At 37.3% G+C, this 24,445-nt stretch overlaps 1 protein-coding gene across 1 annotated transcript; it reads right to left on the bottom strand.

The window, feature by feature from the left end:
• Nucleotides 1-17,605: 17,605 nt before the first annotated feature.
• LOC108459184 (uncharacterized) lies at nucleotides 17,606-18,903 on the bottom strand. Its single transcript, XM_017758540.1, has 3 exons — nucleotides 18,211-18,903; nucleotides 17,942-18,141; nucleotides 17,606-17,732 (listed from the first exon to the last, which is right to left on the bottom strand). The coding sequence occupies exons 1-3, from the start codon at nucleotides 18,901-18,903 to the stop codon at nucleotides 17,606-17,608; spliced, it is 1,020 nt and encodes a 339-aa protein (XP_017614029.1).
• Nucleotides 18,904-24,445: the final 5,542 nt, after the last annotated feature.

Here is a 24,445-nt window from a genome sequence, read left to right as displayed (position 1 = left end):
TGTGCGTTTATGTACACTTGGTTGAATAAGTATGATTAGTAAGTTCATATGGCTAAATTTACTATTGTGATATGAAAATTTCATGAATGATATAGTATATTATTGCATATGAATGTCATTAAACTGTGATAGTTGTAAAATGATATTTGAATAAAAGTACAAATTAAGTGGAACAACGGATTTGGGTACTTTCGTTCAGTGGCTAAGATGAATTGACGAAAAAGACCATGGTTGGACCATGGCAACATGTAATATGTGATTTTTATATAAGACCATAGCTGGGCTATAGCATCAGAGATATGTGATTATATGCTTCCGTATAAGACCATATCTAGGATATGGCATCAATGTGATATGTGATCCGTGTAAGACCATGGCTGGGCTATGGCTTCGGTGTGTGATATGTGACTATGTGCAAGACCATAGTTTTACTATGGCATGGTGAAAACGAAGTACTCAATTCTGAAATTGTTCCCTAAATTGATTAAGAAAGGTTAGTGATAAATGGACTTAAAATATTGAAATTGATTAATTGTTGATATTGAGCTAAATTAAGTGAATTCATCGTTTGAAATTGTATATGGCAGAAAATATTGATAGACTATATAAGTGTATTAATTTTACTTGAAGTGAATTATGTGAAAACGATAATGTTATGTATGAATGTCAAGTCATATGGGTGTAGTTATGAGAGTTGAGTTAGAGGCTTTACGACCTCACCCCCTTACCAAAGTTGTAATTATGACAAAATTTCATGAGAATTATGTTAATAAATTCCCATGTGTAGAATTGGAGAGTATAGTGTTGAAGTGATTAGTAAGGCATACAGAAACGAGAATAGTTTGAAAAGTAAATACAGTTCTGGAAAAAGGTATTAGAATGTTTTAAAGATCATTCGAGATATGCAATGTCATGATTAGAGAAGAAGCTAATTTCAGTAAATTGACTTATTCAGATATGATGTCTAAAGAGTGTACTTACTGGAAAATTCTTTTGAATTGATTTTTGTTAATGAATGAAATATTATGGGATTAGGGATGACAGAATTAGTCAGAGGAATATGTGGCTGTTCATTTTCTGATGGAAATCTTATTGTATGAGAATGCTAGCTAGCTAAAATATTTGATGAGAGCATCGTTGGTCTGATTAAATTATGATTGGGACTTCTTCATTTTTCTTTGTTATACTATTCTGTTATGTTGAAGATAAAAGTAAATGGTGAGATTCATGTAAAGCTATTATTCTGTTTATACGGGTTGTTACTCTACATTATAGACTTATTAGAAAATCTTGATTATTTTGTGAATGTTGACTACATGATTGCCTTTATTTGATGATGATTTGATTTCAACCAAATTAAATGCTAAAGTGGGGTTTTCTTTGTGAAACTGAGAAGCTCAAAAATGTGATAATGGGTGGTAATCTAAATGAGATTGGAACGAAATTACTTCTGATGTTGAATTTTAGGTCGAACATGATTTTTGTTATTATTGTTATCTCGAGATAAAATGTATGTACAGATGAATCCGAAGTTTATGTAGTAGTTAGTCTGCTCATCCAAGAAAGATAAAATGTGCAGTTATATTAGTTAGTTATGCTAGTGATTGTATGTGTTCAATGATATTTTGGATTCATATTCAAACATTGATTTGTTAATGTGTAAAAGACGAGAAACCAAGTGTATTTAGTACTAATACAGTCAGTGATGAGACGAGTAAGTTGTGAGATAGAATTGCCATAGATTTCGTATCAGAATTGTCATTCTCTCTGAAAAAAATAAGATGCTATTTGATTGTGGTTAATCATTTGCCAAAGAAAGATCCGTATAATCATTTCAAGAGGTACTGAGTTTTTATTTGATGATCACTAAGTATATGTGTTCCTAAGAGGGTAATTTAGAATTTTGACAATAAGTTCCAACATTTATTCTAGAGTTCAAGGGTGACTGAAAAAAAAATTCTAGGTTAAACCGAATTGTGATTCTAAGAAGTTAGTAAAAGTGTTTCACGAGTGTTGAAAGCAATTTCTTCTAATAAGATTTTCGGGGACGAAAATCCCTAAAGAGGGGGAGAGTTGTAACAGCCTAATTTTCAGTGGTGTCGGAACAGTGATTCGAGATCACTAAATACGACAAATGAGTAGGAAATATTATTAATTTAGTGAGTATAAGTTAAATATGAAGTTAGAAAAAAAATTTGAAATAGTGAATAGTGTGCTAAAAATAAATATTAAAATAATTAGAATCGAAAACGAGGTATCGAGAACTCGAGAGTTTTAAATCGAGCCATAAATATTTTTATAAATATTTATGGAGTGTTAATATGTTAGTATTAAAGTTTCGTCAAGAAATTTTAAAGTTCTGATAGTTAATTGAACAAAAAGGACTAAATTGTATCAAATGCAAAATTGTGAGAAATGATTAAATAGCTTAATTGATAAAAGAAAGAGGGTTTAAAAGGAAAATAGACCCAAGGTCTATTTGGGTTGGACGGCAAGGGCATGAAATCAGCAAGAAAATAAGGAGAATTAAGGGCAAAATTGAAAAATTACAAAATTTACTTAATAAAGCTGGGACTAAAGTGGAATTATCTAGATTTCTCTTTATTTTTCTGCATTCTCATCAGAAAAACACCATGGAAGAATTCTATTAAGCTGGGTTTTCATATTTTTCCTTCAATTAAGTTCAATTCTTGATTATTTCTTGAATTTTTTGTGTTTTTGTGACTTTTACAACTAGGTCCACTTGTTGAATTCATTAGTTTTTGATTCTATGAAAGAAATTGAAAGTTTCTATGAATATGTGCTGGAAGTATATGATGATTTGGCATGGAATTAGAGCTTTAAATTGTTTATATGTTGATTTTATTGAAAGAATTGAATAGAAAGTGAATGTTTGGGTCCTAATTGTAAAAGAGTTTGAAGTTAGAGTTTTATGTGAAAATTATGAATTTCAATTGTTATGAAATAACTTATAATGTTTAGGAAAAGTATTAATTGAGAAAATTATCTTAATTGAGGGATTGATTGAGTAAGGACTGAATTGTATGAATTGTGACATTTTTGGCAAAATGGAAATCAACATCCTGCACTAAAACTGTTTTGGACAGCAACAGTAGTCTAACTTTAAAAACTTTATAGAAATATAATTAGAGGATGAATAAAATATGACAATAAAGCTTATTGAGTCTAGTTTCCTATAAAAGAAATTATATAAGCAATGGAATTGTAAATCATGAGATACAATAACTTTTGTGAGACAAGGTCAGAATGATTTCGGGTTCCCCTGTTCTGAATTTGAAAAATCATCAAAAATTGGATAAAAATAATTAGAGGCTTAAATTTATATTTTTAGAATCCTAAATGAGTCTATTTTCAATAGAAACAAACGAGGACATCATTCGAATCTTGTATGAGAAGATAATTAGTTTTTAGTGAAGATGGGTCGGAACTGTCAGACAGCAGAACAGGGGAGACTTCAATGAATAAACTGTATTAATTGGCCCAACCAAAAATTATGAAATTTTTATGGTAAGAAGACATATGAGTCTAGTTTCTGGGAAAATTTATGGATCTTAATTTGGAGTTCTGTAGCTCAAGATAAAAATAATTTAGTGACTATGATACAGATGGGCTGCTTGAATATTCACATAAGTAATTAGTGAAAATTATGGATAAGGTTACTTACAAGTGTGTTATTTATACCAAGGACGTGGATGGAGAGGAGGAGGAGGAAAAATATATGAATGACTCGTGTATAAATTGATCACATGCCCGATTATAATCGATAACTGTTGAATTAGAAACGATATAATGTTTTATTTGGAATATTTATTATGAAATTATGATTATCGCTATAATACAAAAAATCGAACTTGTGAGTTTATATAACTAAATTTAGTGACCATTTGTTAATATTATTAAATTTCAATATTATTTTATGAATGGTGATTAATATTTGTGTATGTTAATTGTTGAAAATAAGTAAATTATGTACAAAAGTTATGAAATTGAACGAGAATTTGGAGGAACGAACGCAGAAATAAGTACAACCTTTCAGTGAAAAAGATGAATTGACAGTAAATTACCCAAGTAAACTGAGATTAAGCATTTGTTGCGAATTCTCGTGTTTGCTTTCCTTTTAGCTCTTACGAGCTTCCGTTAACTCATATGAGTTTCAGTTAACCCTTTTGGGGTTTCAGTTCAGCTCTGATGAGCTTCAGTTAGCCTTCGGGCTTCCGTTTAGCACTTATGTGCTTCAGCTAGACTTCGGACTTCAGATGACGATGTACTCAAATCCGTAAGCCATTCCTTGAATGGACAAGTTGGTAAGCCGTAAATGTAACGTGTGGAAAAAGAAATGTAAGTAATGTTATCATTATTATTATTGAGCTCAATTATATGATTTTTGTCATTCAAAGATTGTGTTTGACAGGATAAGTTAGTAAATTATGAGTATGTGAATCAAAGTGACAGAATTTAAAGACCTAATGAGGTTGAGCTCATTCACACGAATTTGTCATTTGAAATTGTGATTGACGGGAAGAAACAGTGAATCGCATGCTTATCAATGGTTACACATAATTATCTGAAAAAACAAGAAAAATGACGGTTATTGATATATGGAAACATGAGACATTGATATATGAATGTGCAATATGTTTGATAAATGTGTTCATTCTTAATTATGGAATTATGTACCTCATGTGTGCTATTTGCATAAAGATGATATTTCAAATACTTTGGTGAGTAAAGCTGTAACACCCCGAACCCGAGACCGTCGCCGGAGTCGAACACGAGGTGTTAACAGACTTCAACCCACTTATTGAGAGTTTCCAGACAAGCTGCCAATCTGTGTACTAGTCGCTCCAAAATTCATAACTTGAGTTTTACAACTCGAAAATCAGTTTCGCAAATTTTCCATGAAACTAGACTCATATTTCCATCTACATATTTTTTTCTAGAATTTTTTGTCGAGCCAATTGGTACAGTTTATTAGTTAAAGTCTCCCCTGTTGCAGGGATCGACTACACTGACCTTTGAGCATTACGAATTGGATATCTCCCTGTACAGGGCTTCAATACTGATGCCGTTTGTTTCTATAGAAACTAGACTCAGAGAGGAATCTACACATATATGGCATGACTCCTAATTATCTCTGGTTAATGTACAATGATTTTCCAAAGTCGGGACAGGGATCCAGAAACCGTTCTGGCCCTGTTTCACAAGAACTTTAATATCTGTTAACTTATAACTCATATGACCATTTCGTTTCTTCTATATAAAAGTAGATTCATCAAGGTACATTTACATAATTTATTTACTATTTAATACCATTCCTACTATTTTTAGTGATTTTTCAATCTCACGTTACTGCTGCTGCCAGCACCTGTCACTAAAGCAACTATGCCTATTTCATGATTTCCCTTTGATCTAACTAGTGATTCATCATACATGTCACAAATCATGATCATGACTAGCCATACCAGAGGCTAATCATTATCCAACATCTCCCTACTACACTATTGCCATAACATGCATTTTAATACCAAAATAATCAACCATGGCATAAGACATGGAAATCGAATTACCAAGACTTGTGACTTAACATTGGAGAACTAAATCCAACCAAGCATTTATGCCATTTTCGCATGGCTAAAAGTTTACATACCAAAGTTCAACAAAGCATATTAGCCTATACATGCCAAAATGTTCTCCTAAACCGACTACACAAAAAGATACCAAAAGTTGATAGCCGTGTGATGACTCCAATGCGATCACGAGCACGCAAAAAGGACGAGTCCGAGAAACCTAAAATGGCGACAAGCAAACACCGGGTGAGTATATAACTCAGTAAGCCATAAGCATTATATTGCCGTTCAGTAATAATATACCATAAAAGAAAATAATTAAGGCGGAATTAAAATCCTCCATCCACACCCCAAACGGTACTATAATTCTTTAGGCATTTCGGTTTGGTCACATACCAAGCCCTACTTGATATTTCATACATTACGCCATATGACATTGCATGCATTTATTTTCGAGTAATATCACCACATAGATCAAGACTTACCAAACCAAAATTCCAAATATAAATAAAATGTCCATTCCTCATAAGCTCAAGGTGTTTACTCGTACCGCTGTCCATGATTGACTCGGTAAGGCCGCGCACGTAGAACGTGTACGTTTATTAGAGGATGTGCCATAAGCCCGCACACTTAGTGCTTAATAGTCGAACTCGCACACTTAGTGCTATATAATCAAACTTGCACACTTAGTGCTGTATAATTTGAACCCGCACACTTAGTGCCAATTTGTGATTATAAATGTTTACACCCGCACACTTAGTGCCGAACCGATCATTCAATACATCTCACCTCTTTTCTTTCAATTCAATATTTTTATCACCACATACATACATGTTTATATATATATATTCTACCATTCCATTCAGCAACATCACTTAGACATTACGACCCCTTTAAATTAGTACAAATAAGTGCTTAATGACTTACCTTATATCGGATGAAATGATTCCCAATCTACTACTCGATTATCTTCGCTTTGCCTTTGCTTGGTTCTCCCTCTTTGATGTCTTGATCTAAAATGAATACATTTAGTAGTTTAATCTTCTTGCTGGATTTTTATGTGTATAACTTAATGGTTTTCACCCCATTTCACAACTATCTTTGTTCAAAATATCAAAATCTCAACCAACCTTTGTTTAATGCTTCAAGGCCGAATGCATGGTCACCATTAAGCTAATCTAGTCTCAAGTATTTTAATCCTAACATACAACATCATGAATCAACTCAACCTTATAAGCCAATATTACTCCTACAACCGATTGTAAGGAGTTAACAAAGAAAATATATTTTACAAACATATACACCCATGTGGCCGATTTTACCAAATCAAATTTAACCTTACTTATCTCAAATTTTCATTTCATACTATCATCCCCATGACATAGCAAGGTTTTGAATCATGGACTAATTAGAACTAAAACTAGCAACTAAGAACATGCATGAATCTCATGGCACCATATTAAACATACCTTAATCTAGCTACAAGGATGGCCAACCTATTCCAAACCAACCATGAGCAAGGACCCCTTTCTTCTCCCTTGAGATTTTTGGCCAAAAGGATGGAAAAAAGATGAACAAAGCTTTTTTTTTGTTTTCTTTCTCACTTGCGGCAATGGGGAGGGAGGAAAGCCTTCACACACACACCTTTTTTTTTTTCCTTCATGCACCTTATTTTATTTATTTCAACATAAACCACTCACCCAACATGTTTCATGACATGTCTTGCCCATGCTTCCTTGTCATGGCCGGCCACTAGCACTTGGGGGAATTTTGACATGCAAGTCCTCCCTCTTGACTACATGTACTATTAGGTCCTTATAGATTAGCCTATCATTTTTCAAAAGTGACATACAAGTCCTACTAACTGAATTCACATGCAATCGACTAAACCGAAGCTTGAAATTTTTACACATTCGTAAATACATATTCTAGACAATAAATATTACGTTCAAACATTTTGGTGACTCGGTTTAGTGGTCCCAAACCACTTCGACTAGGGTCAATTTTGGGCTGTCACAACTCTCCCCATTTAAGGAATTTTCGTCCCGAAAATCTTACCGATAAACAGTTTGGGTAACGCTCTTTCATAGAATTCTCGGGTTCCCAAGTAGCTTCTTCCATCCGTGTTTGAGCCATAACACTTTTACTAACGGAACCCTTTTGTTTCGCAACTCCTTCACTTCACGAGCTAGGATACGAATCGGTTCTTCTTCATAACTCATATCGGCTTGAATTTCAATCTCGGAGGGTTTATTACATGTGAAGGATCGGATCGGTAACGTCAAGCATCGAAACATGGAAAACGTTGTGGATCCTTTCGAGTTCGGGGTAAAAGCAACCTATACGCCATCGGGCCGACTCGTTCGGAGATCTCATATGGCCCAATGAATCTCGGACTCAATTTGCCCTTACGGCCAAATCGAGTATCTTTTCGGTGATACCTTAAGAAACACTTTGTCTCCCACGATACTCAATATCTCTTCGTTTTAAATCGCGTCACGACTTCGACGATTGAGCGACCTTCAAACTTTCACGAATTACTCGAACTTTTTGCTCAAGCATCTCTAATCAAATCCACCGAAAATTTTGCTCTCACCGAGCTCGGTCCAAAACAATGGTGTACGGCATTTACGACCATACAAAGCCTCGTAAGGCGCCATCTTAATGCTTGATTGAAAACTATTGTTGTAAGCAAATTCAATCAAGGGTAAATACCATTCCATGAACCATTAAACTCGAGGATGCAACATCTCAACATATCCTCAAGTATCTGAATTATCCGCTCGGATTGACCATCGGTTTGGGGATGAAAAGCGGTGCTAAAATGCGCTTGGTACCCAAAGCTTCTTGCAATTTCTTCCAAAATCGTGAGGTGAATCTTGGATCTCATCGACACAATAGAAATCGGTACCCGTGTAATCTCACAATCTGAGAAACATACAATTCAGCTAGCTTATCCAATGAAAACGTGATGCGTCGGGGATAAAGTGAGCCGACTTAGTCAATCTATCAACGACGACCCAAATTGCATCTTTCTTGCTTGCCGACACGGCAAGCCGGATACAAAATCCATCGTGACTCGTTCCCATTTCCATTCGGTATCATAATTGGTGAAGCAAACCCGTGGGCACTTGATGTTCGCCTTTACTTGCGACATACTAGGCACTTGAAACAAGGTTGGAAATGTCTCGTTTCATACCATGCCACCAAAGCGGTGTTTCGTGTCGTTGTACATTTTCGTACTCCCGGGTGGATTGACATTCGACTCTTGTGAGCCTCGTTCAAAATCATCGAAACAAGTTCGAATTCCTTGGAATACATAATCGACCCTTGAACGTCAAGCAATCATGGTCGTCAATCTGAAATTCGATTCCTTGTTCGAACACACTCATCCCGTTTTGCAACCAACTCATCGTCGACTTTTCGAGCTTCACGAATTTGACGTATCAATAATGGTTTGGCTTTCAATTCAGCTACTAACACATTGTCGGGTAGAAATGCACAAGTGTACATTCATCGTTCATAACGCAAATAGTGATTTACGACTTAAGGCATCCGCAACCACATTAGCCTTTCCGGGTGATAGTCAATGACCAACTCATAATCCTTTAACAGCTCGAGCCAACGTCTTTGTCGCAGATTTAAGTCTCTTTGAGTCATCAAATATTTGAGACTTTTGTGATCCGAATACACATGGCACTTCTCACCAAATAAGTAATGTCGCCATATCTTTAAGGCGAATACGATGGCGACCAATTCGAGATCATGGGTCGGATAATTTTCTCATGTGGCTTTAATTGTCTCGCGCGCAGGCCACAACTCGCCCTTCTTGCATCAATACGCAACCCAACCCAAGTAGGGATGCGTCACTATAAATGACAAACTCTTTGCCCGATTCGGGTTGCACTAGAATTGGGGCTTCATCAAATAAGCTTTCATTGATCGAAACTTTTCGACATTTCTCCGTCCATTCGAACTTAACATCCTTTTGGAGTAAGCCGTCATTGGCGTGGCTATCGTCGAGAAACCTTTACAAATCGTCGGTAATAACCTAAGCAAGCCCCAAAAAGCTCCTAACGGTAACATTCCTTGGTGGTTTCCAATCGACTATGGCGAAATTTTGTTCGGGTCCACCTCGACACCGATCACGGACATCACGTGCCCCAAAAGCTAACCTCTTTCAACCAAAATTCACATTTCTTGAACTTTGCGTATAACTCGCTTATCTCGTAAGATTTGCAACACTAGCCTCGGTGTTCAACATGTTCGATTTCATCTCTCGAATAGACCAAAATGTCATCGATAAATACAACTACGAACCGATCCAAGTATGGCTGAAAATTCTATTCATTAAATCCATAAACACCGCAGGGCATTAGTGAGCCCAAACGGCATCACCAAGAATTCGTAATGACCGTACCTCGTTCTAAAAGCGGTTTTGGGTATGTCCGATTCTCGGACCCTCAACCGATAGTACCCGACCTCAAATCTATCTTTGAAAACACCGAGGCTCCCTTTAATTGATCAAACAAATCGTCAATTCGTGGCAGCGGATATTTATTCTTTATCGTCACTTTATTGAGTTGACGATAGTCGATGCACAACCTCATGCTTCCGTCCTTCTTTTCACAAACAATCTCGGTGCGCCCATGGAGAAAAAACTCGGTCGAGCGAAACCCCTATCCGTCAATTCTTGCAATTGGACCTTCAATTCCTTTAACTCCGTTAATGCCATACGACACGGAGCTATTGAGATCGGCGTAGTACCGGTACAACCGATGCGAATTCCACTTCTCGAACCGGTGGCAATCCGGTAACTCCTCGGAAAAACATCTGAATACTCACAAACCACGGTACCGATTCGAGTTTCTTTTCCGTCTCTTTACTTTCAAGCACATACGCAAGGTATGTTTCACACCCTTTTCACATATCTCCGAGCGGTCATAGAAGATATTATCGCTGGCACTCCTTTTAAATCGAGAGACTCGACTCGGACTACCTCATTATTTGCACTCCTCAAATCAATGGTTTTCCTTTTGCGATCCACCACCGCATCATGTACGATCACCAATCCATACCAAGAATAACATCGAATTCATCAAATGGTAGAAGCATCGGATCGGTAGGAAAAGCGATTCTCGAATTATTAGGGGCATCTCTTGCACACTTTATCAACGAGTGCGTATTGACCCAAAGGGTTTGACACTGAATTACGAACTTAGTAGACTCAACGGTGAGTCTTCTTTGGATGCTAAAGTTTCACATACATATGAATGAGTAGAGCGGGGTCAATCAATGCAATCACACTAGTATCAAAGAGAGTAAAAGTACCGTGATAACGTCGGGGAGGATGCCTCCTCTCGTCTTGCGGATGGCATATGCTCTAGCAGAGCACGAGTCTCGGATCGAACAGCCGTGTCGGTGGCTCCCCTCGATTACCACCCCTACCTCCCGAAATCCTCGGGGTCTACCTCTAGTGTCGCCCACTCGATCTTGCACCTTGCATCTTATTCTTCTCATCTAGCTCCGTGCAATCTCTAATGAAGTGGTCCTTGAACCACATCCGAATAATGAGCCGGTTAACGGACTTACCCCAACATTCACCTAGGTGTCGTCTTCCACATTGGGGCATTCAGGTCTCTCTTGACGATTATTGCCCACACTAGCCACCAAGTAGCTCTGGAGTCCGTCGATGGTCGTGTTCTAATGGAAATTCCTTGATCGTCCTCGATTTATTAGTGTCCTCCACGAACTTCTTTACGATCGAGAACGGAGCTTTACCCATCGATCTCTTACGATAGTCTTTAGCTTCAAATTCAGCCTTCTTCTTCTCCTTTCCAAGTTCTTCCGCCTTGCGAGCTCGTTCGACCAGCGTCACGAACTCCTTTATCTCTAAAATACCCACTAGTAGTTTTAAATCTTCATTCAATCCTTCTTCAAATCTTTTGCACATAGCAACCTCATCGGCCACACACTCCGAGCATACCGACTAAGTCTTACGAACTCATGTTCAGTATTCGAGTCTTGTCATACGGCCTTGCTTGAGTTCCAAGAATTCCTTACGCTTTTGATCGATGAACCGTTGACTAATATACTTCTTTGAAATTTGTTTGAAAGAAATCCCAAGTAACTCGCTTCGTTTGGGACTATGGAGATCAAAGTCCTCCACCAATAGTAAGTCGAGTCTCGCAACAAGGATATAGCACACTTTAGACATTCATCGGTGTGCATGATTCATCAAACACCGAATGGTGTTATCAAGCGAACTCGGCTCTTTCGGCATCATCGGTGACTATGGCCTTAAACTCCTCAGCCCCGCTTTCTAATCAAGTCTACAGGTGGCTTACTCGGCCTCATAGGATCGAGAACCGATGGCATTACAGCCCTTGGGGTGGATTATTTAAATTCGGGAATTGTTGGACAGCCGGATTGGTTCGGGCGATTGCGCTACCCACTCATTCATCATGGTAAAGAAGGCTTGTTTTGCCTCCTCACCTTGATTATTCGCAGATGACCTGAGGTTCAACAGCGGCGTCCCTTGTGCAGGAGCAGCCGCTACACTTTCAACGTCATCCGCCAAGGTTCTCTACACCGGATCCATTTACTAATCAAAACAAAAATTTTAACCGTCGAAGTCATCACACATTTAAACATTAACATTAAGGCATGTATAGCTAGACTCATACGCGCTATGGTAGTCCTAGAACCGACTAAACCATAGCTCTGATACCAATAAAATGTAACACCCGAACCCGAGACCGTCACGAGTCGAACACGAGGTGTTAACAGACTTCAACCCACTTATTGAGAGTTTCAGACAAGCTGCCAATCTGTGTACTAGTCGCTCCAAAATTCATAACTTGAGTTTTACAACTCGAAAATCAGTTTCGCAAATTTTCCATGAAACTAGACTCATATTTCCATCTACATATTTTTTCTAGAATTTTAGTCGAGCCAATTGGTACAGTTTATTAGTTAAAGTCTCCCCTGTTGCAGGGATCGACTACACTGACCTTTGAGCATTACGAATTGGATATCTCCCTGTACAGGGCTTCAATACTGATGCCGTTTGTTTCTATAGAAACTAGACTCAGAGAGGAATCTACATATATGGCATGACTCCTAATTATCTCTGGTTAATTTACAATGATTTTCCAAAGTCGGGACAGGGGATCCAGAAACCGTTCTGGCCCTGTTTCACAAGAACTTTAATATCTGTTAACTTATAACTCATATGACCATTTCGTTTCTTCTATATAAAAGTAGATTCATCAAGGTACATTTACATAATTTATTTACTATTTAATACCATTCCTACTATTTTTAGTGATTTTTCAATCTCACATTACTGCTGCTGCCAGCACCTGTCACTAAAGCAACTATGCCTATTTCATGATTTCCTTTGATCTAACTAGTGATTCATCATACATGTCACAAATCATGATCATGACTAGCCATACCAGAGGCTAATCATTATCCAACATCTCCCTACTACACTATTGCCATAACATGCATTTTAATACCAAAATAATCAACCATGGCATAAGACATGGAAATCGAATTACCAAGACTTGTGACTTAACATTGGAGAACTAAATCCAACCAAGCATTTATGCCATTTTCGCATGGCTAAAAGTTTACATACCAAAGTTCAACAAAGCATATTAGCCTATACATGCCAAAATGTTCTCCTAAACCGACTACACAAAAAAGATACCAAAAGTTGATAGCCGGTGTGATGACTCCAATGACGATCACGAGCACATAAAAAGGACGAGTCCGAGAAACCTAAAATGGCGACAAGCAAACACCGGGTGAGTATATAATTCAGTAAGCCATAAGCATTATATTGCCGTTCAGTAATAATATACCATAAAAGAAAATAATTAAGGCGGAATTAAAATCCTCCATCCACACCCCAAACGGTACTATAATTCTTTAGGCATTTCGGTTTGGTCACATACCAAGCCCTACTTGATATTTCATACATTACGCCATATGACATTGCATGCATTTATTTTGAGTAATATCACCACATAGATCAAGACTTACCAAACCAAAATTCCAAATATAAATAAAATGTCCATTCCTCATAAGCTCAAGGTGTTTACTCGTACCGCTGTCCATGATTGACTCGGTAAGGCCGCGCACGTAGAACGTGTACGTTTATTAGAGGATGTGCCATAAGCCCGCACACTTAGTGCTTAATAGTCGAACTCGCACACTTAGTGCTATATAATCAAACTTGCACACTTAGTGCTGTATAATTTGAACCCGCACACTTAGTGCCAATTTGTGATTATAAATGTTTACACCGCACACTTAGTGCCGAACCGATCATTCAATACATCTCACCTCTTTTCTTTCAATTCAATATTTTTATCACCACATACATACATGTTTATATATATATATTCTACCATTCCATTCAGCAACATCACTTAGACATTACGACCCCTTTAAATTAGTACAAATAAGTGCTTAATGACTTACCTTATATCGGATGAAATGATTCCCAATCTACTACTCGATTATCTTCGCTTTGCCTTTGCTTGGTTCTCCTCTTTGATGTCTTGATCTAAAATGAATACATTTAGTAGTTTAATCTTCTTGCTGGATTTTTATGTGTATAACTTAATGGTTTTCACCCCATTTCACAACTATCTTTGTTCAAAATATCAAAATCTCAACCAACCTTTGTTTAATGCTTCAAGGCGAATGCATGGTCACCATTAAGCTAATCTAGTCTCAAGTATTTTAATCCTAACATACAACATCATGAATCAACTCAACCTTATAAGCCAATATTACTCCTACAACCGATTGTAAGGAGTTAACAAAGAAAATATATTTTACAAACATATACACCCATGTGGCCGATTTTACCAAATCAAATTTAACCTTACTTATCTCAAATTTTCATTTCATACTATCATCCCCATGACATAGCAAGGTTTTGAATCATGGACTAATTAGAACTAAAACTAGCAACTAAGAACATGCATGAATCTCATGGCACCATATTAAACATACCTTAATCTAGCTACAAGGATGGCCAACCTATTCCAAACCAACCATGAGCAAGGACCCTTTCTTCTCCCTTGAGATTTTTGGCCAAAAGGATGGAAAAAAGATGAACAAAGCTTTTTTTTTTGTTTTTCTTTCTCACTTGCACGGTAATGGGGAGGGAGGGAAAGCCTTCACACACACACCTTTTTTTTTTCCTCATGCACCTTATTTTATTTATTTCAACATAAACCACTCACCCAACATGTTTCATGACATGTCTTGCCCATGCTTCCTTGTCATGGCCGGCCACTAGCACTTGGGGGAATTTTGACATGCAAGTCCTCCTCTTGACTACATGTACTATTAGGTCCTTATAGATTAGCCTATCATTTTCAAAAGTGACATACAAGTCCTACTAACTGAATTCACATGCAATCGACTAAACCAAGCTTGAAATTTTTACACATTCAGTAAATACATATTCTAGACAATAAATATTACGTTCAAACATTTCGGTGACTCGGTTTAGTGGTCCCGAAACCACTTCCCGACTAGGGTCAATTTTGGGCTGTCACAAAAGCTTAAATATGAAATAGTATGAAATCGAGACAAGTTGTTATGAAAATATATTTAAATTATCTGTAAGTGTTTTGTACTCCTTAGTAATGCCTCGTACTCTATTCCGACGACGGATATGGGTAGGGGGTGTTACAACATATGTTTCATTCAAAACTTTCATTAGCGCGCTGTGATGGACTTCTGAATTCAGAAGTAAGGCTAGCACCGAGATACGAGCTGGTTGTTTACGCAGTTGTTCCACAACACTATATTCGCTGTGCTTTAGAAACTTTAAAAACTCCTTAGCCTCCTCTTCGTTGACCGGCTCATTAACAAGAAGTTCAGATTTGGCCGCTTTTTCTTTCTTTTGTTCGACCACTATGGCTTTTTCTTTCGAGGGTTCTGCTTTCTCGCTTGCTGAATCATAACGTCTCCCGCTACGCGTATAGGAGCCCCTATCTTGGTCCTCTTTTGAAGCATCAACCAGGTTCTCTTTTTCCTGGGATCGTCACGCTACAGTCGTAATTTCATGGGACCCTCTTACTGTCTTTATAGAGGAAGACTGCAGGTCTTTAGATTATGACTTTCGGTGGCATTTGCACTCATGCTTCATTACTTTTGGGTCGTGATATGATGACCACGGGGTAGTTAACTGTTTGGTTCTGGGCCGTCGATTCTCCCTCTGACGCACATATATCTCCCTCTCCGGGGTTTTCGGTTTCTTCATAAAACTCCATTTCTCTATTGTTTATCATGTCCTGTACCAGGGCCCTGAACTCCACGCATTCTTGAATTTCATGCCCCACCTCGTTGTGGAACTCACAGTAGTTCCTCTCTTCTTCAGCTTCTTCTCTCCAATCCAATGCGATTAATCCTCTCTTGACCATTTCCTTCCACACCCGCCTCAATGGGGTCCTGACCTTTGCAACCTCATATTTGATCTTTTTTCTTCCGCCTTCGTTTATCTCGTTTACTCCTTGGTCGGTATGAGTAGGGAGCAGGTTTCCTGCTACATTGGGTACAGCTGGGTCATCAAACCTTACAATCCCCATTTTAATGAATCTTTCAACTAACTTCTTGAACGCGGTGTAGTTTTCGATCAAATGCTCGGTGATTCCTATATGGTATTCACATTGGGCGTTTGTGTCATACCATTTGGGAAACGGGGGTTGCAGTGGCTTCAGGTAGAAAGGGGACACTACATAAGCGTTGAATAGGTTCTAGAACAGTTCCCTATACGTCATGGGTATAGGTGTGAACTGTGGCCTTTCTGTGTTCAGCCTCGTGTTGGATTCTTGTCTCATAGTGCTATGTTGATTGGCGGTCACCGTCTTTGGTTGGTTTATAGTGAGTGACTTGGACTGACCCTTACTAAATGTGCTCGTGTTATTCACTTCATTATCTCTTTTCCTCGGGGCCGATCTTTTGGTACTTTCCCCGACTTCTATTTTATCGCTTCTCACAGCATTTTCAATCATTTCACCTGTCATCACTATGTCTGAGAAGCTTTTGGTGGCACTCCCTAACATATGAGTGATAAAAGGGGCCTTCAAAGTGTTGATAAAGAGCATCGTGGTTTCTTTTTCTAGAAACGGTGGCTGAACTTGTATGGCAACTTCTCTCCATCTTTGGGCATACTATCTGAAGCTTTCATTTGGTTTATTCTCCATATTCTGGAGAGTGACCCTGTCAGGAGTCATGTTCATCACATGACTATACTATTTCATAAAGTCTTGAGCTAGGTTTTTCCATGAGTTAATCTTAGCACGGCTCAATTGGTTATACCATTTAGATGCCGGCCCAACCAGACTGTCCTGAAAGCAGTGAATTAATAGCTAGTCATTGTTGACGTATCCTATCATTCGCCTGCAAAACATAGTGATATGAACCTCAGGGCAGCTCGTTCCATTGTACTTCTCAAATTTAGGCATTTTGAATTTGGGAGGAAGGACCAAGTTTAGGACCAAACTCAGGTCCTTAGCATCAATCCTATGATGACTATCAGCGTTTTCCATAGCTCTGAATTTTTCCTCCAGCCATTTACACTGTTCTTCCAATTGTTTTTGCGATTCTATCCTTGCCTTTTCCTCTTCCGTGACTTCATCCAAATCAGGAATGAGTGGATAATTCAAGTTATTAACAGGGTTAGAGCCTGAGCCGACTTGGAAATTTATTGGTATCACAGCTCCGGCCTGAATTTGCTGAGGCATGATCGTAACAGATAGTCTTTGCAGATTTATCTCAGGTTGTGTCGGTATATGTGTTGGAGTGAAGCCAGAAGGATATTGAGGGTCTTCATTATTTTCCCCAACATTGTCAATGGGACCCTTTCCTTTATCCATTCTTCCCATTAGTAATTGGGACAACTAACTCATCATCTCTCTTTGGGATTCCATCATTTGCTCTTTCATTTCTCGCTGAATCTAGCCTAGCTGCTCTTGCATCTGTGACTACATTTGTTCCTGCATGTCCTTTTGCATTTGCTCCAATTTCTCAAGTCTTTTATCCATTGACTTGGTCATTTTCCTTGTACCGTAGGGGTACGTAGTTGGTTGGTTTTTGTTGGTTTCTAGATTACTGAAATAATTTTTAATTAATCAGAAACTTTTTTATGACCTTTAATGCATATGATGTAATGCAATGCAAATGCATGAATGCAAAGGAGGCATCAATTTTGATGCAATTCCCTTTAGAAAACTTCACTAGAAAATAAAATTCTTTACATAAAGCTAAGTTACAAATAAAACTTCGCTCTAATACTTAAAGTCTTAATTTTCCTAAAGAACGAGGCTAGCTCCTGCCCCCGATCTGACTCCAACTCGTACTTCACCCTCAGTATGTCTGCCTGTACTGCTAAAGCTTGCAAGTAATCGGCTACCTCCCGAATCTGGGTTATGGCTTCCCCCATAATGTAATCCCTGTTTCTAACTTGGTCTTGCGCATGGTGAAGCTGCTCCTTCCAACGCTCCTCACTTGCCTCGAAAAACTAAATCTGCATTTCACAGTTTTGTAGTGACGCTTCTAATTCTTCTATTTTTCCTTTCATTTCTTCTACCTTACTCAAGCTTGCCCTCAACTCCATTACGGTATTACGGCTTCGGTATTGATGAAGAGACTTCTCGAGTTCTACCACTCTAGCCCTCAATTCACCTCGTTCACTTTTGCTTTCTAATAGACTCTTCTCTAAATCCTCATTTCGTACCTGAGCCTCTCGGAATTTCCTTTCCCATCGGTCGGCTTTGGTCTTTTCATCTCGAATTTTATGGCGCCATTGTTCGAAAGTTTTACCTAACCCCGCAGTCCTCATAGACAGGCGTAACTTCTTATTATCTGTCTTCAAGCTGTCTAGATCTTCTTCGGCCTTACTTTTCCCTTTTCTCCACTTCTTAGCCTCTGATCTCTGAACGTCTATGTCTAATCTCAGATGCATCTTTTCTTCCTCCAATTGTTCGATCTTTTTCCCAAGCTCAGAACTCTTCTTCTCGAAGTCTTGCTTTATAATTTCCAACTCTGACAGGGCGATTTGTAATTGTTCCACCATAGGTCGAGTATCTTCCAAATTTGGCCTAGGAAGATTATCATTGACCTTCTTCCTAAACCATCCATTATATTCAGGAGTCACCATGGAACCAACAACCAACCTCTTCATCCAGCGAGTTTGCTTCCAAGCATCTAATAGTTCCCGAACTTTCTTCTTATAGTGGTCACCTTTATATGGGAAATCCCACTGAGCCAGCCGGTAAGTCATGGGTACCAACTACCTCGATTTATACTGTCTTAATGCAAGCAACTGAGTATACCCAGTAGCTCCCCAAATTCCTAACAACGGCACCCAGTCAAAGTTCCCACATCGATACAGGATCTCATCGGGAACCATCCAATAAGCTCTCCACTCTATATCCCCCTCTTTGAGGTTTTGAAGGATTTCCATCCACTTCTCCTCTGAAATAACCTCTCTCCTTTGTATGGCTGCCTCCTCTTTTAACGGGGAATAACCTTCAGAAAAGACCCGATAAGAAACCTTGTCCACCTTCCAAAAGTGCCCATGAAACCATGCTATCAACAGCTGCACACATCCAATAAACCGCCCCTCGCCCTTCTTCCGATAGAAGCTCAAGGATCTGAACGTCTCAGCCAATATTGCCAGTACAGGTGTGATTCCCTTCTCAAGACGATCGAATAAGTCGATGACTGCCTCATTCACGTGCCTCAAAGCCTTGGGAAAAATTACCAATCCATAGATGCTTAAGGCGAAGATGTCGACCCTCTTTCTTTCATCCGGATGTGTTAAAACCAACTCTCTCAAATTCTCCTAAGGGATGCATTTACTATATCCCTTTTGTTGAATCCGAGTAGTGACCCAAGGCTCGCTCATCCCTGAAATATTCATCAATTTCTTCGCGAAAGTTTGACCATTAAAGACTTTGGCATAAGCTCTTCTAACTTGAACTTTTGGACTCCTGAGCAGGGTAGTATATTCCTCCACGGTAGATACTAAATCCATTTTCCCAAAAGTGAAACACTTGTAAGCAGAATTCCAAAACTGAACCATAACTCGAAACAGGTGCTTATCCACCTTAATATCTAGCAAGTAAGATATATCACCATAGCTTTGATAGAACAACTGTTTGGTTCCTTCATCCCAACAAGCCCATATATCTCTCAACTCTTGCAACTCATTCTGTGCTACATTGACGCGAGTGAATTCTTGTAACTCTGATGTATATCCTTCTGCCAAGCTATCCCCTTTCTCTGATTGTAACTTCTCTGACCATGCGCGGACGACTGCATTATCCTCAACTTTATTAAGAAATTCATTCTCCATGTCAAACTTTCTAACTTAGTAATCAAATATGAATCAACACCTCCTTTAGTATGCAATGTCATGCAAAACACAATCAAAACAAAACACAAGTTAGTATCAAATAATAGTGGTAAAATACAAGCACAAAAAAGATAATTATAACACATATATGGGCAAATACTAAGGTTTGATGCGGCTCCACCCAAGGATAGCTCTTAAGGTTTACTATATGTGGTTCGGTTCTAGAGATAAGGTACCTAAACTAGCAGATTCCTCAATCCTCACCCATTATAGGCTTATATGGATCAAGTTCGATTCAGGGGAATACATTTCCCTATGACCATGCGGAGATGAAAATCTCACGAAATCATAAGTACGGATGTATCCCGGAAGCAATCCACTAGCCCATACGGAGTGAAAACCTCACGAAAGCATAGTTTCTTACTCCCACTTAGAAGGTGTGACCACAGCGGTCATGCAATGAAATGCAGTATTATTCTAAAAGCCTGAACCATAACAATCATACAAACAAATGCAATCATGATAAAACATATCTTTGATACTTCGACAAAAGGACAACAAATAATCAATTTTATGGCCAGACTCTCTTATTTGTCCCTAGTGGAGTCGCCAAGTTGTCGAAACCATTTTTTTTATTTGAAAACAAAAACGTGGACCGACTCTGAAAACTAAATATGGAGTCGCCACCAATATTTTTTGTTTAGGTGTGATTGGATCACCAAGAAGTTTGGTCATTTTAATAAAACATTTTGGTTTACTAAAACAATGATTTTAATCTATGAAATTTTGAAAAAACAGGTTCGGGAGTCGGTTACGTATGAGGAAGGTTTAGTACCCTCATTACGCCTAAAATTGGTACCAAATTGATTAAATATTGTCCTTATGCCTGAGATTTAAAAGATTTTTTCAAAAGTGGTTCCTTTTATAAACATTTGAATAGCCCAAGTTGGTCGTCAAAATTCTCTTATTTCAGAGGAATACGACATCACATCTAGCACGATAGGACACGATCCTTTATACCCTCGAAAACACGATAAATTTCGACTTCCAAAAGTTTATATGTTGAAAATCACAAAAGGATGCCCAATTATTTAGTCTAACGAAAAAACCGAAACCCAGCACAGTAGGGCACGATTCCTCGAATTTCTAGACATCGAACATTGCGTTATTTTAGAATTTAGAGAACATGAGTGAAATTCTAAAGGGATATTTGATTATTTTGAACAAACGGGAAATTGCAACCCAGTACGATAGGGCACGATTCCCCGAATTGCCAAACATCGAACATTACCTTCGTTTTGAAGAATCTTTAAAGACATGAGTGAAATTCCAAAGGAATATTCGATTATTTTGAACAAACGGGAAATTGCAACCCAACACGATAGGGCACAATTTCCCGAATTGCCAAACATCGAACATTGCCTTCATTTTAAAGAATTTTTGAATGAATAGTTATAAAACTAGCCTAAAACGCATTAAAAGGGAAACAATGAACGTGGGATGATATACACATATAAAATACAACACTTGATGAATGAAGATAAAATAGTCTTATTTAATCAACTAACAAAACAAACAATCAAATATAGCTAACCTAAAAATATAACCCAATTTCAATCATGCATGGAAAATAATTGATATAACAATACCAAAACGAAAATAATAATATAACAATACCAAAACGAAAATAATAATATAACAATACATCACAACAAAACAAAACAAAACAAAACAAAACAATACACACAATTGTATGCCACAATAATATACAAAGCCTAATTTGATATAATCAATACAAGACATACAAAATAAAATGAAAATAAAAAACAATGTGGTATACAACTAGTTTGAAATAATGATAAACACGTAATGTATAATATATGAATTGATGGATTCAAAAAACTAGAGATATATGTAATCTTTTAAATGAGTGTTATAGAATAGATATCTTAAATCAAATAATATACAAGGTGTTAAAAACATTTTAAAAATACATGCAATAAAGGTGAATTTAATAATATATATAAACATGAACGGATAGCTAAAATGTATGATAAAATAGAATTTTAGAAAATATACTATATACATAATGGATTGAAAGCATACACACTCACACATTTACATATATATAAATTTAAAAGCAATCACATGTAAAAATAACATAGAAATGATAATACATATAAGATTAAATTAATTTGGTTATATGTGTACAAATATATAAAAGCATTTAAATGAGATACTACATAATATATATTAATAATATGACATAAAGAATAATCTCAAAATAAAAATTTTATAAACACACACAAAAAAAAAACAAAGTTCTCAAATAACTTTACACACATAATTAAATGAATTTTAAAAACAATAAGTATTTTTAAATAGCAAGCTCAATATGAATATTTAAATGAAATTTTACACATAATGTAAAATAAAATAACGATTTCAAAATAATGATTTATTTAAACAAAAATAAAATTTATTAAAAGTTCGACACCTAAAAAGGCATTAAATGAATCTCCTCAAAAATAATGAATCATATAAACAAAAACCTAATTGAAATAAAATTAAAATGAAAAGGAATAATTTGAAAATAAAACAATAACAATAAAAAGAACCAACATGTGATGCGCGCAAATGCGTAGGGACTCAAACTGGAAATAATTCAGGTCCCAAAACACAGTGTTTAGGCGCTGATTGAATTGTAAACACATTCAAATTACAAAGCTAAATTCTAAAAATGAAGTAAAACCGGCAATGCACGAATGAATGCTTATGCAAATGAGGGGGACTTAACGCGCAATTACCCCTCACCGCAGAAACGCGCGGATCCCAGGGGTGAAGAACCGGATCGGGGCGGGTATGGACGACACGGCGTCGTTTTAGAGCTAATGAAAAAAGCTCAGAACGGTACCGTTTTTGGTCCCATAAAAAGGCTAAAGCCAAGCCTCAATCAGCCGAACTACCCTAGCCCCATTTCCTCTTCTTCAGCAAACCCTAAATGCCCATCTTAAGAGCCGATTTGCCACCATGAACAGCGGCCAGCCTAATCGAGCCTTGGGGTTGTCTTTTTAGCCTTAAGGCATCCTCTATGCTTCGATTTCAACGAAGTAGAAGATGACCCACGACGCTTTCACGAGGTAAGCCCCTTTTCCTTTTTCTTATTTTTCCCTCGAATATTAGAATCACAAATCTGGCAGAATGAAACGAAAGAAAATAAAGCGTTTAGAGATTTTTGAATCGGGAATCACCTTGCTCTATTTTTTTTTCTCTATTCTGATTGCTTTCTATTACCTTTTTTGTGTGCGTAACCTTACAAATGATGAAATCTCTTGGCTTTATAGCCGAAGAGATGAAAATGATAATAAATAAATAAATAATACAATATTCCTTTGTTTTTTGTTTTTGTTTTGCTGTGCGTTCGTCCCTTTTGCGAGATCTGAGGGTGTGCGTGTATGGCGTATCTGGGGTACATGCTAGCGTCTGAGGTGTGAACATGACTCTTGAAGTTACTGGAGGGTACGGAGGCATGGTGGCCTGACTGCGACGCGAGGGGGGAGAAACCCTAGGTTTCTGGTGTTTTAATTTTTCGGGCCTGTTGGGCCGTGAATTCTTAGGCCTTGTAATTGGACTGTTGGACTGTTGAAATTTAATTTCATTTATTTTTTAATCTGGGCCAAAATTGGCCTATTACAGCCTGGACTTGGCTGGTGTTCATTGTTGAAGAACACCCCTTAAAGGGTTTCGGGGAAAAGGTGGGGAACTTGTTTGTTGAGAGTTCGTGGTGAAGAAATTGTTCGTTGAGAATTCGTATCAAGGTGGAGATTGTTAATTTTGTGTGACTTAAATTCCTATTAAAATAAAATAAAATACAAGTAGAATTCGTATATAACTACTCTTCTTCTATTTGATATTGATTGTACAAGTAGAATTCGTATAGAAATTCTCTCATTCTATTTGACATTGATTAGGATAAGATTTTTCAAGCTATAAATAGAAGTAGCCGAAACTCCTCTTATATCATTCGAATTTCAACATTAGTGAATTTTTCTTCTCTTCTGCCATGGTTTTTTCCAAAAGAGTCTCCACGTAAAATCTGTGTTCTTATTTTTCTTTCTTTTTAATTTGCGATTGTTCTATATTGTCATTATCGACATTCAATTTTTACAAGTGGATGGGAGCTAAAAGCTTGAGTGGCACTTCTACCATGAGCTTCAGCTTAGAAAAAGCTTTTACCAAAATATTCAAGGATTTATCAATATTTTTAAGACTTAGGGTTTAAGGTTTATAAATATTGATAAAACTTTAGAAATATTGTTAAATCCTTAGATATTTTGGTAAAAGATAATTTTGTAGTCTTAGAAATATTGGTAAATCCTTAAATATTTTGGTAAAAGTTTTTCCTAAGCTTGTTTTTAGTGGAGTTTCACCATAGAATTTCCCAAAAAGAAGATTTTATTTCTTT

This window comes from Gossypium arboreum, chromosome 4 (assembly GCF_025698485.1).
Source record: "Gossypium arboreum isolate Shixiya-1 chromosome 4, ASM2569848v2, whole genome shotgun sequence".
Taxonomy (NCBI): Eukaryota; Viridiplantae; Streptophyta; class Magnoliopsida; order Malvales; family Malvaceae; genus Gossypium; species Gossypium arboreum.
Note: the sequence above shows the minus strand (reverse complement) of the source record. Positions and strands in the feature narration are given on the sequence as shown.

Bases quoted from the DNA above. Each gene is read 5' to 3' on its own strand.
- LOC108459184 (XM_017758540.1), bottom strand. From the start codon at position 18,903: ATGACTTACCGGCTGGCTCAGTGGGATTTCCCATATAAAGGTGACCAC. The intron at 18,142-18,210 runs GTAGAAGAAATG...ATGCAGATTTAG, and splicing joins TGAGGGCAAGCTTGAGTAAG to TTTTTCGAGGCAAGTGAGGA. The intron at 17,733-17,941 runs GTTCTTTAGGAA...AAATTATTTCAG, and splicing joins CGGGGGCAGGAGCTAGCCTC to TAATCTAGAAACCAACAAAA.